The 17,277-nt window shown below is 44.6% G+C and overlaps 1 protein-coding gene across 1 annotated transcript; it reads right to left on the minus strand.

Moving 5' to 3' along the window:
- Nucleotides 1-2,630: 2,630 nt before the first annotated feature.
- On the minus strand, nt 2,631-16,202 carry trim37 (tripartite motif containing 37). Its single transcript, XM_076022470.1, has 25 exons — nt 15,908-16,202; nt 15,118-15,196; nt 14,657-14,758; nt 14,492-14,532; nt 14,175-14,291; nt 13,427-13,514; nt 13,193-13,315; nt 12,704-12,827; nt 12,222-12,289; nt 11,976-12,100; nt 11,636-11,686; nt 11,037-11,118; nt 9,952-10,028; nt 9,683-9,862; nt 9,465-9,579; nt 8,933-9,127; nt 8,579-8,712; nt 8,403-8,485; nt 7,566-7,787; nt 6,302-6,595; nt 5,778-5,909; nt 5,008-5,191; nt 4,810-4,901; nt 4,595-4,705; nt 2,631-3,913 (listed from the first exon to the last, which is right to left on the minus strand). The coding sequence occupies exons 2-25, from the start codon at nt 15,136-15,138 to the stop codon at nt 3,867-3,869; spliced, it is 2,808 nt and encodes a 935-aa protein (XP_075878585.1). The 5' UTR covers nt 15,139-15,196; nt 15,908-16,202; the 3' UTR covers nt 2,631-3,866.
- Between the last annotated feature and the right edge of the window lie 1,075 nt (nt 16,203-17,277).

A 17,277-nucleotide genomic window follows, 5' to 3' on the forward strand; every position in this document is an offset into this window, starting at 1 on the left:
TTTAGCTCTTTCACCTGCAGACTGACCGAATTCTGAACGTCAGCAGAGCAGAATGTACGACGTATCCCAGAATATCCTCAGAGACTTGAGCCAGCGAATCAGAGGGAGGGGAGGGGGTCTAACTACCAACAAATACGTGGAATGTACTGTCAGGACCAAACAGGGCCACAAGATCTCAGCTCTGGACTGAACTGACAGAGCGCCGGTTTAACAGGGTGGTGATAAACGTTCACACAAGCTCAAGTCTGCATGACTGGAACCTATTGTGAGTGGGGGGGGGGGGATCGATGACGTATCAACTTTTGGATTGTCCAATGTCAAACTGGAGGTGAAAGAACACGATATCGCTCTGTAATCCTGTTTCGGACTTCTGGAACTGCCAATAGGTTAAAAAAAAAAAAATACTTGAGTGTTTAAGTTGCTGTTTTACTCCCCTTTTATCCCCAAGATGTGGCAAAAGAAATCAGATGAGGACAAGATGAAGATGCAGATTGGGCAACAGTCGAAGAAGACGTTCTAATCAGCACCTGCCTTAATGAAACCTTCTTGCCAACCAGATTGTATCAGTAGTTAGCTAGTAGAGGGTTTATGGATTTTTTTTGTTTGGTGTTGCATACGCTGTGAGATTAGAGATGAGAAACGTGCGTGTGAAGTGAGCCATGGGTCAGTTGAAGACTTTCAGATCTTCCACAGGGTGGCAACAGCACTGCCACACATACGCAGAAGATGGTGGTCAGACACACAAGGTTTCCTGAAGATGAACCGGCTCACGTTGCTTTGTCACCCGATGGGAGATGTAGGCGGATCAAGGATGTGGAAGCTGGAAGAGATGATCAGACGTGACCATTTTGGATTTTGGGAATCAGTCTAAACACGGAAAAAAGTAATTATCAAACAAATCTATTGAGTCATCTTCTGTCTTGTAGGAAGGAGGAAAAATGGAAGCTGTTTTGGCATCGTAACACAACATGAAAACATTGTGGTCAAATGTGCAGTGCTTGTTTTCACAACGCCCCCCCCCCCCACCCCGTTCCAAAAACAAAAATCACAGATGTCCCCTTTCCGGACTGTTCTGCTGTCGGAGAGTCCAACCGTTATCTGTCAGAAAATGGTACCAATTAACTGACTGATTTTAATTAAGTGGATCAACAAGTTGTCATTGTGTGAACAATAGCTAATATCGTCGTTTCTAACGGAAGGAAAAAACAAACCTCTGCTGAAGTTGTAAAGAGCCTCACCTCCTTCCTGGCTGCAAGCGTCGACGGCTCCCTGTGAGAGTGAGCGGACGTCCGGGCTCTTTTTTTTTCTCTTCCCCCCCCGTGATCACTGTCTAACTTTAGGGCCCTCTGTGAATCTGCACTGTGTGTCTACGTACACAAAACTAAAGCTTTTTCTTTTTTTTTTTTTCCTCCACCCCCCTCTGTAAGCAATAATGGCGTTGCCTGGAAAGGCCCTCTGGGGTTTGTCTTCCGCAACAGAAACCACCCCGTCAGCGACTCTGGATACTTTCCTCTGTTCTTATTCCCCATAGAGATTAGGATTATGAGCCATATTCTGCTGCCTGTCAAATCCTGCTGTAGAGAGGTCAGAGGTCAAGCTGCGTGACCCGGGCTGTAACAGCGGCAACGGCTCTCCTCAGCAGTTTGTGTTTGCGGAAGATGTATTAGATTGGTAGCCCAGGAGAGAGAGAGAGGCATGAGGACCGCCATTGGTTCCGCAGCTGAAGACAAACCCCACGATTGGCTCTTCTTCAACATGCAGGTTAGGTTAAATAAAAAAAAAAAAGAGGAAAAAAATGTAATAAAAAAAAAAGTTAAACACATTGAGTACCTGTATTATCTGTGTTATTGTAGTATATAAATTTGTGTATTGTAACTGGTGACTGATTATCATGTACATAAAGATTATACAAGTGGGTGGCTGCTGGTGTTTTTGTTTTTTTTCTCAAGGCGATGACAGAATAAAAACTGAATTCCTAGAAAAGATGTATTATGCAAACATTCCACTTACCACTGTTTTCAAAAATCAATCCGTTTACAGAGAGATCCAACAAAATGTTTAATCAAGAGGCTGGAAACAGAGGGCTAAACATGCCATTTCCTATAGACATCTAGAGGAGTATAAATTTATCAATAATTACTGAAGTTTAGAAATTGAATATAAAAAAAACTAATAAGGAATAAACACTCCACACATCTAACCTGGAGTGTAATGCTGCTGCTGCTGCGTGGCTTTGGGTTGATGGAGCAAATTCAGGCGACGAATGTCGTCTATGCCTTTTACAGCAGAACAGAACCTTGCAAAGTTCAGAGGAGGAAAAGATCACAGACTGAAGGCAGGTTCATACCAAATTCAGATTAAAATGTTTTTAAAATAAATAAAATGATTTTCTAAAATGAAGGTTGTAAGTCTTGAAGCACGGCAGAGTTGAAACCTCAGAGGTGCAACACAGCAAATTCACTGACGGTTCAACTGAACAACTGGCTGTAAAGAGAACCACTGGGAAACCCACACACACACACACACACACACACACACACACACACACACACACACACACACACACACACACACACACACACACACACACACACACACACACACACACACACACACACACACACACACACGGATCATAAAACTTTTTATTTATCACACAACAAAGAAAAGGTACACATTGCAAAGATGCACAGTGCGTTCAGGAAACACTGAAAAAAAGGAGGAGCAGCCTTTTTTTAAATTGCACAAGCACAAGCAATAGAAAAAGGTTGAGAAGGAAGGGGAGGGAGGGGGAGGCCAGGTGAGAGCGAGTCCCTCCTCCATCAGTGCAGTGAGCTCCTCTGCCAGGTACCCAGTCATCAACTCTGTGTCAAGTAACTAAATGCACAATATTATTGCAATTGTTTAGTGCCGCTTCAAAGTAAAACTCGAGGAAAAAGGAAAAGAGTCAAAATTGCAGAGTGCCGGGGTTCAAACGGCAAACATGTTCTCAGCAAGTGGTCGCTAAAGGAAAGCATGCAAGACGAGAGGGGGCAGGGGGAGGGTCTTTCTCCAGGGACACCACACGCTTGTGACCATCAGCCAATGAGCTCCGAGAGTCACAACTGTCTGAAAAGCTACTTTTGAACTTTTGATATATTTGTACCATTCAGAGCAAATAGTCAGGCAGCTCCCAACAGCACGAGGAATCGTGTCCTTTAAAGACAAACCAACGACAACAAGAAAAACAGTGACGGACAAATTTTTGGGTGAGGTAGCTATTGTCCAGGTGTGACACCTGCTTGTGGATGTCGTTAAGGTTCTGGGATCCAATAGACCAGTGTTGCACCTTTGTGTTGATAGCTGGCCCTTCAGTAAAGGTCACTGAGACAGAGCAGAGCTGGGGCGACGCCGGGAGTCTTCGAGACGCAAGCGGGTCTGCAGGCATCGGCCAGATTATTCAAAATTACAAAACGTACCGAGGTCCCATCCACAAGAAAAAGCATTTACACACAAGGAAGAAGGTAACAGGTTTGTGTTGAAAATGAGTTAAAGTGACTAGAAGCGCGGCGGGTTAACCCTAACCCTGCTTTTTCGGTGTACCAGCCGCAGTGTAACAGGAAGCGGGGAAACCCCCTGAAATCCGACTGTGGAGTTATGGATGAAGCAGCGTCCTTATCATAACTAGACTAAAGTCATTTAAATAGCGTAACATGACAACCATGACGTTCGTCACGGTCCGTAGCTCTGAAATTATTTTTGCTTAGAGAGGTATTGTACCGTCCATATGCGTGAAAAGAAGGTCCCTTAACGAGTACGTGTGACGTTTTCTGCACTTTTTGCACGTCTGCGCCGTCGTTGGTCAGGAGGTCGGCGACTTGAGGGAATCACCTCTCGGCTGGCTGACTGGCGTCATCGGACAGGAGCTGCTCACCTGGTACAGACGAGAGGAAGAGGAACACGCCTGAGGCAGACACTCAAGTCTTAATGAGGCAACAGATACTGGAGCTAACACGTAGGATTTGACGCAAACTCAACAAATCCCTCAAGATGAAACAATTCATCGACAGAAATCTCGAAGTTGAAAATAAAAATAATATATTTATTTGAAACACAAGCTGCGGTTTCCATTACCCCTCGAATTGCGCAAAACCTAAATATGGCAATAAAAAACTGGTAATGGAAACAGGTCAACTTCGAAAAACCTCGCAAATATCATTAAAGGGTGTTGACGCTCTCATGAGGTGGTTTTTCAGACGTATCCATACAGAGGTATATTGCAAAATGTCAAGAAAAAACTTTTTTTCGCATTTACACGTCAGCGGACGTGACGTACATGGTCATGTGACCGGTTCACTTCAAGTGAAAATGGCCGTTATGTTTGGACGGAGGAGGACATGGAATACTTTTTTACAAGTAATCAAAGAGAAAAATATAACAACCATTCTTGACGGCAAACAAATGTGAAAAAACAAAAACAAATCGCAATTGTACTTTGTTGAAATTTTAGAAATATCGCTTTTATTTTGCTAAAAAAACTGTCACGTAAACGCAGCTGCAGTCAACAGAAGGAACTGATGACACGGTCAATAATGCGGGTGTGCTTGTGTGCTACCTGTGCACGGGGGGGTCTGGTTGTCGTAGTGAGAGTTGCTGCTCTGCAGAGCCTCGTCCTCGGTGTCACTGTCGCTACTTGTTGCTGCCGCCAAGAGGGACGGCGACGGACCTGCGCACCAGAAAGGGTGACATCATGCTAGTTGAGTGGGGGGACTGGAGAGAAGCTGCAGCTGCAGCACAAACTGTGAGCAGCACGAGCTACTACACGCTGACCTTCAGTGGACTGTGGTTGCACAGAAGGTCCCTCCAGCAGGGTGTGGTGGGAGGTTCCTGAGCTCTCCGTCTCACTGTCCAACATGGCAGCCCTGCGGAAGGACCGGTTTGTCAAAGGCAGGAAATTTAAAGGGAAAAACAGAAGAAAGAAAAACAAACGAGACGGGAACCAGGCGGCAGTGTGAGGCGCTCACGCACCCGAGGCTCCTGGTGCCGCAGCTCTTGCTGGACGTCAGGTAGCTCAGGCCTCCCAAGGAGAAGATGTCGTCCCTGGAGCCTGAGGCCCCGTACAGAGGCTGCTTGGAGGTGGAGGCCTGCTCTGCGGAGGAGCCGCCCAGAGTCAAGAGAGGAGCCTGGAGGGGGCCCTCAGACTTTGGGACCCCTGGTGTGAAAACAAGAAGAAAAACCAGGAGGAAAGAAAGGTGGAAGGGTTAAGTTAGGGCAACTGAACTCGTTCTTCCCATTTTGAAGATGTTTCGCCTCTCATCATTCAGTTCAGACCTGAAGAAGCCTTTCAGACCTAACCCTTCGAATTTAAGATGACCAGGATGACTGAGAACCTTCACAGACAGAAGGAAAGAAAGTTTTTTTTTTTTTGGAATGACTGAATTAAGTTCATTCTGTCTTTTCTTGCAATTACTTCTCGTTGGTTCTTTTATCCCAGACATATCGTTTTAATTTACCTGACATGTTTCAGCATATTTCTTCCACCTTTATCAGAGTGTCACCAGCTGATAAGACGAGTCACATACCAACATCGTGTGACACTCAGGCCGAAGAAATACACTGAAACATGTCAGGTAAATTAAAACCTTAAAAAATCAAGAGAACCAACGAGAAGTCTGTTTTTTTTTTGTTTTTTTTTTTTGTTCAGGCGAGCAACAGAAAAACTTCTATGGCCGCTAATTTGACCGATAAGGTGCAAAATAAATTCAAGTGTGGATGCTGAGCTCCTGACGGTCACTGACCTTCACTCAGGTGCAGACCGTGCTCTCTCATGGCGTCTCCTCCTCTCAGCTCCTTCTCCAGCTCCTCTGCACTCCTCCTCTTCACCACCAGGGAGCCGTTGCTGTCCAGGACGGGGGACAGAGACTTCCTGGCTGAACATGGCGAAACATATACAATGAGTGAGAGAGAGAGAGAGAGAGAAAGAAGCGTTTGTTCACATCTACAGATGAAAAACAAAAACACTTGAAGCCACGCCTCTGTCGGCATCAGCTTGTAAACCCGACGGCAAAAGCCCGTTTCCATCATTCCCTTGTTTGCAAGGCTTTTGTGAATTGAAAACAAAGAAAGAACAAACAGAGACATTTGACAATGAAACGGCTGGACAATAAGAGCATCGTCTTCATTATAATAACTGGCTTTGTGCCTTTGTTGGTACTGCTGCCAACATGTTGTCTGCTGGCGGTGCCCCGCCGACGGCCTGAACGCAGCACGTCTGCATGTGAACGGAGGGAGGAGGTGAACACCAGAACGTGGCGGAGCTCACCGTGGCGGCAGGGCCTGGAGCGAGCCGCCGCCGCCGCTCCTCGGTCCAGCAGCTCCAGCTCGCCAGGCTTTGAGTCGCCGTGCTGGCTGGGCGACTCCTCCCCCGCGAAGCCCCCCGAGGTGCCGGGGCGAAGCTCCGCCCCCCGCACCTCCATCACTTGGCTCTTGACGTCGGACATCTTGCTGCGGACCTCGGCCATCTGAGCCTTGAGGCGGATCAGGACCCCCGAGTCTGGAGCCGAGCGGCGCACTGCCTGAGGCCGCCGCTCGCGATCCTTCCTGGAGTGAGGCTGTGCTGCAGGAGGCGAGAAAGAAAAGATATGGGTTTTTTTTCGATTGCAACAAAACGGAGTTTAAATCTACCTCAACCGAACAAACTCGTGATGGAAAGAAGCTTCCGAACCGTTTCTAATAGCAAAAATGTCATTGTCTCGTCACTGCCTAATCCCTCAATCAAGGTAACGGCTCAAGGTAGCAGTTTTACTGTCACTATATTAATGTACAAGAAATTAAAAAATCTAAACTAGCATTTCTTTTTTTTTTTTTTCTTTTTTATAAAACATTAGCATTTTTTTACCCCAGAGTGAAGGGAAAAATGAGGGGGTACACAATCCTAAAAGCACCATGGACTGTTTCTTCCTGGGACATTGGAGCTTGTGATGTGTAGAACAGCGTAAAGCCTTTGGCAGGACTGTCCTACTTCACACCCACACACAGTCAAAGACATATTGCATGCAACAACAGAGCTCCGCAGAGCCACATGTGGTCAGAGCGGCAGTCCGCTCATGACACACTTTATTTACCCTCATTTCAAATTTCACCTTGGACTTTTTAACGCTGATTCGGGCGTCTCCTTCTTTTCCAGCAAATGGTTTTTTAACCATTTGAATAAATTTACCTTGCTTCCTTACTTATTTTTGTACCATTTCTCTAACCATCTGTTACTAAAACTACTGCTGCTGTTCTCTTTTAAAAACACACTTTTATTCCTTGGCTTTCAATACATTTTAATACACTTTAACTTATTTCCACTTTGTTTGGCTTCCTCTAAGAAAGCACTTGCCGTGAGTCTGTTTTGTTTTGTCTTGTTCTTGCTTGCTTGTCTTATGCTTCTAATTCAATTGTTTAAATTATTACTTGTATGTCCCAATGTACAGCGTTTTGGCTACCCCTGTGGTCTTTAAAATGTGCTATATAAATAAAGTTAATGATGGTGACGATGACACGATGTTGCAGTCTAACTGCATCATTTGGTATCTACAGACCCTGGCTGTGCAGCAGAGACATGGGGGGCCGAGGCTGGAGACCCCACAGAGACTCGACGCTGTTGCGCTCTTTCAGGTCCAGCAGCTGGATCAGGATCACAGGGTCGATCTCCAGGAGGCTGCTGTTCCCTGGACCAGCAGCACCAGCAGAAGCACCGGCGTTAGCTCCACGTCCTGCCGCGGGATCACGATGTGAAGAGCGAAGGCCTGAGATGGATCCTCCTGCAGGAGACACGGTTCATCATGCGAGTTGGACCAGGTATGAGTGACAAAACAAATTGGAGTTCAGGCTGCACTATGACTTCAGCTTCAGCTCATTGAATCAAGCCGGGTTGTTTTAGACCTGTGAGGAAAATTTTGAAATCATTATTTTTTTTCTTCTACAAAACAAACAAAAATGAAAAATGTGCTGCAACCTCTTTTCTGAGAGCCACACACACACGCACGCACGCACGCACGCACGCGCACACACACACACACACACGATGAGTGTTTCTATATCGGCTCACTGCAGTAGCAGTGACTCATCCTCTTCATGTCTTTTAACACCAACACAATGAAGCAGTGTGAGGAGCTTCTGCCTCTGAGGACCACGGTGGTGTCTGTGTGTTCTGCAGTGAGGCTTCCACAGGAGCCCAGGTTGCTTTTATCCCAGACGGCAGATTGACAGTCAAGACAGGTTATTACATCCAACCATCTGACTGCTGTCTTTCAATTTTCTTTTAGGCTTTCCAAATATTTTGCACGGCATTTTGGCAAATTATTATTGTTTTATAATGATACGACTTAAACAACTTACAAAATGAATTTGTGGATAAGACAACTTAAGACTCGTACCTGTGGCTCCAACCAAGTCTTCTGGAAGTTCTCCTTCCTCCGTCTCCAGATTCCCAATAAAGTCGACGTCGTTCTCACCTGACCTACATCGGGACACACACGAGGATGAGGAAACTCTTTCTGTGCTGCAGCAGCGGCGATAAAAGCCTTTAATAAAAGCCATCGGTCTTGCTCACATGGTCTCCTCGTCAATGTCGTTCTCCTCTGTGTTGCTGGTGGCAGTGGAGCTGCCCGATGTGCTGCTGCCATCCAGCGGGTTCACCTCCTCCTCTGTGAGACAGTCCACCTCCAGGTCACCGTCTGACAGGTCCTGAACAACATAGTCATGTCATGCATCAAAACCGTGCGGGGCAAGGTTCTCAATCCCCCAAAAAATAGATCACTGTTAAGGTTTGAGAGCCTCGTTTACGACACAAATAAAATATTAAAAGGAAATAAATGCATCTTCCAAATTCTTAAGTGTGAGTGCACTTAATGTTGTGCTTCGTTTATGTGATGAATGCCTCATGGCGGACGCTCTCTGTGCTCACGTTTGAATCATCGTGCTGCGTTCGGTCATCGTCGTCGCCCTTCTTGGTGTTGTTGCTCAGCGTGGACTGGATGTCGTCGTCGCTCTTCACGGAGCAGGGGTCCCGCTCGGAGGCCGTGGTCCCTGCGGTGAGCCTCATGTCGGGCGGAGAGGAGCTGCGTGACGTCTGCCGGCGGAAGAGCTCGATGGCCAGCCTCTGAAAACGCAAAACAAAAAAATACTTCAAATAATAAAAAAACAAGGTATATTGCGGGAATTCTCTGAGGCTATGCACCATATATATATATATATATATATATATATATATATATATATATATATATATATATATACATATATATATTCATTTTAGTTTTTTTGTTTTTAATCAAATCAACAACTTTCTGGGCAAAAACAAATGCCAACAACACTCTTCACAAATTTAGATCCATCCATTGGTTCACACTGTCGGTTTTTTGGACTCAAGTCCAAAAAAATATTGGAACAGATGACAGATATGAGAACGCGTGTACAGAGAGAGTGTGAGAGGGCACCTCTTTGAGGTTGTTTATCTGCTGGATGTAGCCGCTCTGAGCCGACTCCAGCTGGCTGATGTACCAGTACTGATCTCTGCACTTCTGGAAGAATGTGGGGGAGCGAACCTGGTAGCTGCAAACACAAAGGCAAAAGGAGACAGGATGAGTCAGTACCGGTAGTCAATGATGGCACAGTGTGTGTGTGTGTGTGTGTGTGTGTGTGCGCGCGCACCCACCGCAGCACCAGCGTGTCAGTCTGCATGTTCAGGTAGCCCTCGCTGGCCAGGAGGTCCAGCCTGAAGAAGCGGTTGTAGCCCCAGCACTCGCCGACCTCGAAGTCTGAGGCAAACTCGCGGATGATGTTCTTGGTCGGGTCACTGGAGGCCTGGTGGACCATCTCCACCCGGTACTCGTACCTTGATAGGTTGAAAGACAAAAAGCACCAGCTGATGGCGCTGTTCGCTCTGTGTGACGTGCGACATCAGAAAGAGGTGATGTGACTTACTTTGATGTCTCGGGAAGCCCGGCGGACAGCTCCAGGAACACCGACAGGTAGTTTCCTCGCACCACACCGTTGCCGTCCTGAGAAAACACCAGATCAGAGCTCGAGACTACTGGGGACTCCTTGAGTCTTGGTGACCAAGGTGGTCTTGTCATTCTCTCCTTAAATCAATCAATCAACTTTTATTTGTACAGCGCTAAATCACAACCAAAGGCGTCTCAAAAAGGTTAAGTGTTGAATATTAGGAGATTTTTAAGAAGAAACAGCAACATCAAGTGGTCACACTTTAGATTGCAGCGAGAATATATGCAAAATAATATATATATATATTATATATATATAAGAACTGTTCTATAGTTAGCAAAACCAATTTACTTATATTGTACTGTAAGTATACACTATAATTTAAGTATATATGGGCTGTATGTTAAGCTTTAACCAACATCAGAAATTAAACCAAATTTTACACACTGGGCCTTTGAGCAGAATTTTCCATTTTTATTCTATTCTGGACTATTCCAGAATTGCAGCGTTCCAGAACAGAATATCTGTCCACTAACGGCATATCAATAGAGTTGGAACAGCACTAATAACAGCATGCTAACTGAGGACTCTTTGAATGGAAATGAGAAACTTCCCCAGTGTAGAATCAGCAGAATCTCCCTTCTTTTTTGTGAGACGGGAACTTTAACCTATTTTTTTATTTTGCCATTAGCTGCTCCCTTATTCCATGAACTAGATGTTGTTACGCAATCCTATGTGAGCTTGTCCTCAGCGGAGCCATGCCATGCCATGCTTCCCTCCAAGCAACACCGCCGCCGGGTGTTGACGGACGGCGGAGCGTGCAGCCGGCACACAGCGCCGCCGTTCCGAAACGCGTGTGCAACCGACGGAATCCCCGCGCAGGATCTGGAAGACGCTCCAGCACGCACGCTAAGTGTTCCGGAAAGCACACTCAAAAGCCCGTCTACGTGCCGTGACATGAGGCAAAATGTCATTTCCAGGCTCTCTGTCTTTGTTTGCATGAGCCCTGGATAACTGTGGAGAACAGAGAGAGTGTCGGCAGCACGGACCGGAGCGTCGCTCACCGGGTAAACTTTGAGTCTCCAGCAGAGCCCAGATATCTGGAGGGGGGGGCTGTAAACCGGGTCAGCTCGCTGCCTCAGGGTACTGCAAACACACAAACACACACTGATAAGAACCATGTGGACACAAGTGCTTTCACAGAGTTTTGACGACTCAGTGGGCCGTTCAGTAAATCCACAGCACTACGCCCGTCCCAACTCCCAAAGGTTGGTTGTTTGTTGAGATAAACAGAACTTAACAAACGGTCACAACCGAATCTGATGATCAAACTCTGTCGAGGAAAAATGTTTTTGGAAAGATAAATGAAACCATAACAAAAACACTTGAGGCTACACTTGGAGAAAAAAATGCATTGCTCCCAATTGCAACTGGCACAAAAAAAGTAAGGAAAGAAGTTCAAAAACGTTTAATATTAACAATAATAACAACACAATTATTTGGACAAAACAAAGAAAGGCAAAACATGAGAGGAGCTGTAGCCATACATGACTGAAAAAAATAAATAAATAAATAATCAGTTCAAACCAGTTTTAAAAAAATGTGTTCAGGGAACTTGTAGCCTGCAACTGCAGTTACTGAAGTGATTTAATTTTTAGTTTACCTGAAATTGACCAGGACAAACGTGCTGGAGTCATAGGCAGGAACCAGCTCGCTGCAAACCCATAGATAAAAAAAAAACCTACATTACACACAGAGTATACCCAGCATTCACCCAGCATTCACCCAGCATTCACCCAGCATTCACCCAACATTCACCCAACATTCACCCAACATTCATCCAGGATCACACAGAGATCCACAGATACAGACAGCAGCATAATTCTAATTCTGCAGCAAGTATGTACATAAAACATCATTATATTATACAAGATGATTACATCAATGTTATTCTAATCATATTCATGCAGACAGAGAAGCTTGCTCCCCTCCTGCAGACTGACCTGGTGAAATCCGGGGGCACTGGCGTGGTAACAAAGGACTGCATGGGTTTTCGATGCACCTGCTGGAACATGAGGAGGATCTCTGGACTCTTGGAGATGAGCTCACTCTTACTGCAGGAGTGGAGCTGTGAAATCAGAAGATCAATTCAGTATGTTTACTCGCTTTTTTCGTTCTATGCATCACAGTCACTTCTAAGAGGTATGCAGCACAGCACAGTGTGCGTTTCTAAATTCAGCCTGACCCACCTGATGCTCCACTTCCTGCAAGAGGGACTCAAGCAGCTCTGTCTCCTGGGTCAAGGATGTCTTCTGGCCTGGTGGAGAGGAGTACAGTTCTATTTTCAGTGCTGCAGGCTACAGGAGGAGATCAGTCGGCACCGAGTGACGGAGTGTGTGTGTGTGTCTTTCTATCCACTCAGTCGACATTAATATTTCATATGATGATTAGTCACCGTTCTAAAAAGGTTCTGAATATTCCTCAGACACGTTGCGTGTGGTTTTCAACAGTCATGTCCTTTCAAATCAACGCTTGTTTCCTCATGAAGCCGTTCATGCAACAGCTACTTGTAATTCCCGTGCAGTTAAATGAAGGGGAGTGCGACCTCTGGCTTTTTTTAGACACAACAGGACATTTGCTTAATTCAATGTGTGACCTTGAACATTACACAGCATCTGACGTTACAGTATATAGTGTACATTTCAAGTTTTGTGTGTGTGTGTGTGTTTACCCATCAGTGTAATGAGTTTGTTCTTCAGTTGGTTGTCTAGACGAGCAATCATCATCTCCACGGCATTGCGGATCTCTCTGACCCGCTCGTCCTTCGCTCCTCTCACAGCCTCGACGTTCCTCTCCTGATCCACAACACAAAAAAATATATTCAAGCTAAAACACGTTGCTTTGACACATTAAAAATCAGCTCATAAAATCTCAACACATTGGGTGATTTACAGTGTGGGCATGATTTCCATTACGACCAGCGACAGCACTGGACTTCTATCTGTTTTCATCTAGAATAAATATTAGGTGAGAATTCACCCTTGCAGTGGCTCCTTTCCAAAAAAAACCCAACACAGACTGAGATGACAATGATGTGACACCTTCAATGACACATCACTGAAGGTGGAAGGAAGATAAACATTTCATTTCATTTAGAATCAAAAGCATGGAGACAACACGTGGCATCTTGTCTTTTCGCTAAACGAGAGGTTGTGCTTACAACTTCCTGCACAAGACTGATCAACTCCATCAGGCGGCGACGCAGCTTTGCAACTTCCTCCTTCACTTTGGTCACATGTTGCTCGTAGATTTCAACAAGGGGCTTGAAGGTGTGGCCTCCATGCTGGACAATTAGAAAAAAACAAAATCAAACAAACCAATTCCTCTCTAAAGAACTGAAAACACGTTTGTAACAAAGAATATTGTCAAATCTAAATGACAGCTGTGTCATTACCATGCCCCCCCACAGTGCACATTGGTGGCAGATGCATTTCTTACAGGTCCAACAGAAAACACTCAGCTTCTCATGGTGGTTCTCACATCTGCAAAGTAAAGGGCAAAATAGAAAGCACACTGATCACATCATCTGCAAGGAAGAAAAAATATATTAAGAACTTTACTAAGTCGGACAACTGTCACACAGTAGACTAAGAAAAGGTAATTAATATTGGCTTTAATATTACCTATTAATCTATATGGACAGTCATCCAAATAAACATTGGATATTGCTGCTGGAATTTTTTTTCTTGGACCAAGATCTTATAAGCGGGGCACTGTTGTTGACTCAATATGATAACTTAACATTAAAGCTGCAAGCAGCGTTCGAGGGACTGAGCCTGTCCCAAGTCTCAACAACCTTCCTGGTGATCACTAGGGTCATTTTAGTGCCGGAAGTGGATTTATTCTAACCTGTAGGTGGCACTATTGAGCAACTAGAGTTTTAATTTCTTTTCAGCAGTCCTGAGCAGCTTGCGAAATTTTGCTGAGTTTTGGAGCATCAGTTAATTTGGTTAAAGTAGGATTCAAAGAGGCGTAATAAAAACCACAATAATAAAGAAACATTACAAATACAATTGGGCCTTAAACAAGGCTCAGTCCCTAGTTAAGGTATGTACCTAACCTAATACAAATCTTACAATATGTGAAATGGTCCTTCAAAATGATTAGCTTAAAATTGAAAAGAAAGAAAAAGAGGTGCTGACTTGTCCTTGTCATTGTCCTCGTGCTTGGTGAGGCTGCAGAGCTGCAGGGTGTCCAGCTGCTGGGTGACCTCCTCAGCCCAGCGACAATTCACCAGCTCCCTCAGCTGCAGTGGACTCCTGCAAGTTCAAACACACACACACACACACACACACACACACACACACACACACACACACACACACACACACACACACACACACACACTAAATACAACATGTAAAACACTCTAAAAATACGACACTGTTTAGTCAGCACTGCTTTTAACACACAAAGAGGCAGTTTAGAGGGATGCAGATGTGTGTTGACAGGAGCTTACCGACAGTGAGGACACTGGGCTCGCTGCTCTGTTAACCAACGCTGTCAAAAACACACATTCCAGTTTAAGAGTGAACACAGCCGTATACATCCACTACATTGTCTGATTAAATTTGCGCTAAACCATGACGGAACTAAGGGTCCATACGGTCATCATGAAACCCACCCGTATGCAGCTGAAGCAGCAGAGCTTGGAGCAGTGGGGGCAGAGACGAGCATCCCGCAGTTTCTCCATGCAGATGAAACAGCGGAAAACCTCGGCGATGCTCTGCACAGAGGCACACTTCCTTAGACACTTTCAGAAAAGCGGCTTATAGTAGGTGTCATCATTTCTCCCATCCCGCACAGTCATACTTAATGGATGCAAAGCGGCGAATGCAGGTCTTTAGACTTTAGACTTTCTTTATTGTCATTGAGAAAAAGAAACACAGCAGTGATTCCTTCCACAACGAAATGTCGTTGCCCGGTTCCGGAGTACAGCAATCTATCTTACAATCTGTGTACAAGCTGAGATAAATATAAAAATATACATTTTTAAAGGAGAGCACGCCATCTTAACTGAAACAGCTGATTGTTGGACAGCAGGTTCACTAGCTGTCTGTACTGATTGATTGATGAAACGCATACCTCAACACTCTGTTCATCCATTTCGGCCAGCTTGATGTCTTGCGGTAGGAAACAAGTCAGAGGAATAGCAGTGGCCGGCCTGCGAATTACAAGCACGGTTAAAGTGACCATCTCACTATTCGTAGTGTTTCAGTTGAAACTTACAGGTTCAGTTCAGAAATAAAAACAAACACGCACAGTGTGTCAGCGTGTGTATTTGTGTGTTCTCCCAAGCTTAATTTGTGAATTTCTTACAAAACCACAAAAATTCTACATAGAGTAGAAGAAACTGACTATGAGTTAGCTTGAAGGTGTCAAAACAAAATACTGCAGTGTTACATATTAACATTTTAACAGCTAGACTGTTTTCCTATATTTTTTCTAATTTTGTATTTTCTTATAAACTCATTAAAACGGTTAAATGTGTAATTTTGCACAAAGTAAGGTTGAAAACACACAGAATGACATGACGAATGAAAGTACACTGAATAAGCGGCGTTACAAGAGTGTGTAACGTGCTTTTATTCGAGTGCAGGTGCTACAAAAACATTTCCCTGCGGGCGGCGGCGTCGCCGTTAGCTTGCGGTCCAAATCAAGAGGCCCAGCAAAGGCGCACTGACAGCGGACCTGCCAAAGGGGGCGGTCGCAAAGGAAAAACACACAACCACAACAGTTAGCTGAGGTGTTTACAAGATGCTAACAAACAGTGGCTCACACGCTCAGGTTTGTTAGCATCTCATGAGCGTTTCAACGAGCCCGCGGTGGGCGGCCGCTCGCCAGCTTCACGGCACGGGCAAGGTGGCACGCTTACCTTGCCAGGCTTCGTGTGTCACACCTGATCAACAAACAGGGCGCGCGGACGGACGCCAGGCGACATTTTCGGTCGTAAAGAAAAAAACCGCAGCGGTGGCCTTTACTGTGAGTTTACGGCGAGCCGCGGACGGTTGACAGCAGCGCCTAAATCACACGATACACCGCACAGAAAAGGTTGATTTTTTTTTTTTGTTGATTTTTTTTTCCTCCCTCTGGCCCTAAATTAAAGATGTAGCGGTGGCTGGCTGGCTGGCTTGCTCCGGAGCTGTCCGTCCCCTAGCAATAACCAATTAGAACCGGCGGTGTCTTCTTCTGTTGATCTCGTTCTGTCTCGTTTGTGGAACCCTTCAAAAGGCCTGTAGCACCACCTACTGTCCCGGCAGGCAAACAACAGCGGAGACGAGGCGACGATTAAACAGAAAAGAAGAAGGAAAAGAAGGGAAGACAAAACTGCAGCAACCGAGATTCCAACTGATCTTGTGCATGGAATTTAAAGGGATTGTATGGGTAGGAAATCGACTTCAAAAAACAATCATTTTCATTACTTTGTCAGTATTTCCTTTCTAAACTCTGACCCCTGACATCACCAAGGCATTTGTTGAACTGGTGTTCACTGGATATTTTATCTTCACTCGCTTCAAGCTTTGGATAGTCATCTTTACTACATCTTTGTGTCCAATTACACAGAGTTGCTGCCACATGACTGGAGACATTTATACATTTCCAAGCGACCCTTTGAGTGCGATCATAAATACAAGAGCACTCTAAAAAAAAAAATTGTAAACAGCCCTAAGACTAAATTATCCCCACGTTTTCCAAGTTTGTGCAATTTAAAAACTAGTTTCTTCCATTTATTAGTAATGCAGAGTTGCAATCACCATGACATATTACAGTATTAAAATGTTAAAATGACATCAGTGTTTCATAATGAATCATCTGCAAACACTAAACACATTAGGAAAACCATAGGAACCATGTTTCTGCATGTTAAGTGCTTTGACTTCTCACATTTAACTGATAAAATTGCAGTGTTCTTGAAGGAATGTTATTATAAATACCAGAATGAGAATTAGAAATTAATTACTATTTTTTGTTTATGACTTAATAAAATCATCTAAATAATGAATACAATTAATTAATACACATTCAAAGAACTGATACTATCTTGAGGGTTCATGACCACAAGTCAAAATAAAATAATCCTTGTGCAAAATAATTTATTATGTTGTTAAAAAACAAAAACAAAAAAAAACATTTGATTTGGATCACATATGAGCAGTGATACCAAAATCAATGAATTATCATCAGGCCTATTAAAACAATTTTGACCAACTACAAGCTGTGAAAGAATGCCCTACTCCCCCAACA

This window comes from Nelusetta ayraudi, unplaced genomic scaffold (assembly GCF_046127955.1).
Source record: "Nelusetta ayraudi isolate G7.1 ecotype Tasmania unplaced genomic scaffold, CSIRO-AGI_Nayr_v1 ptg000011l, whole genome shotgun sequence".
NCBI lineage: Eukaryota > Metazoa > Chordata > Actinopteri > Tetraodontiformes > Monacanthidae > Nelusetta > Nelusetta ayraudi.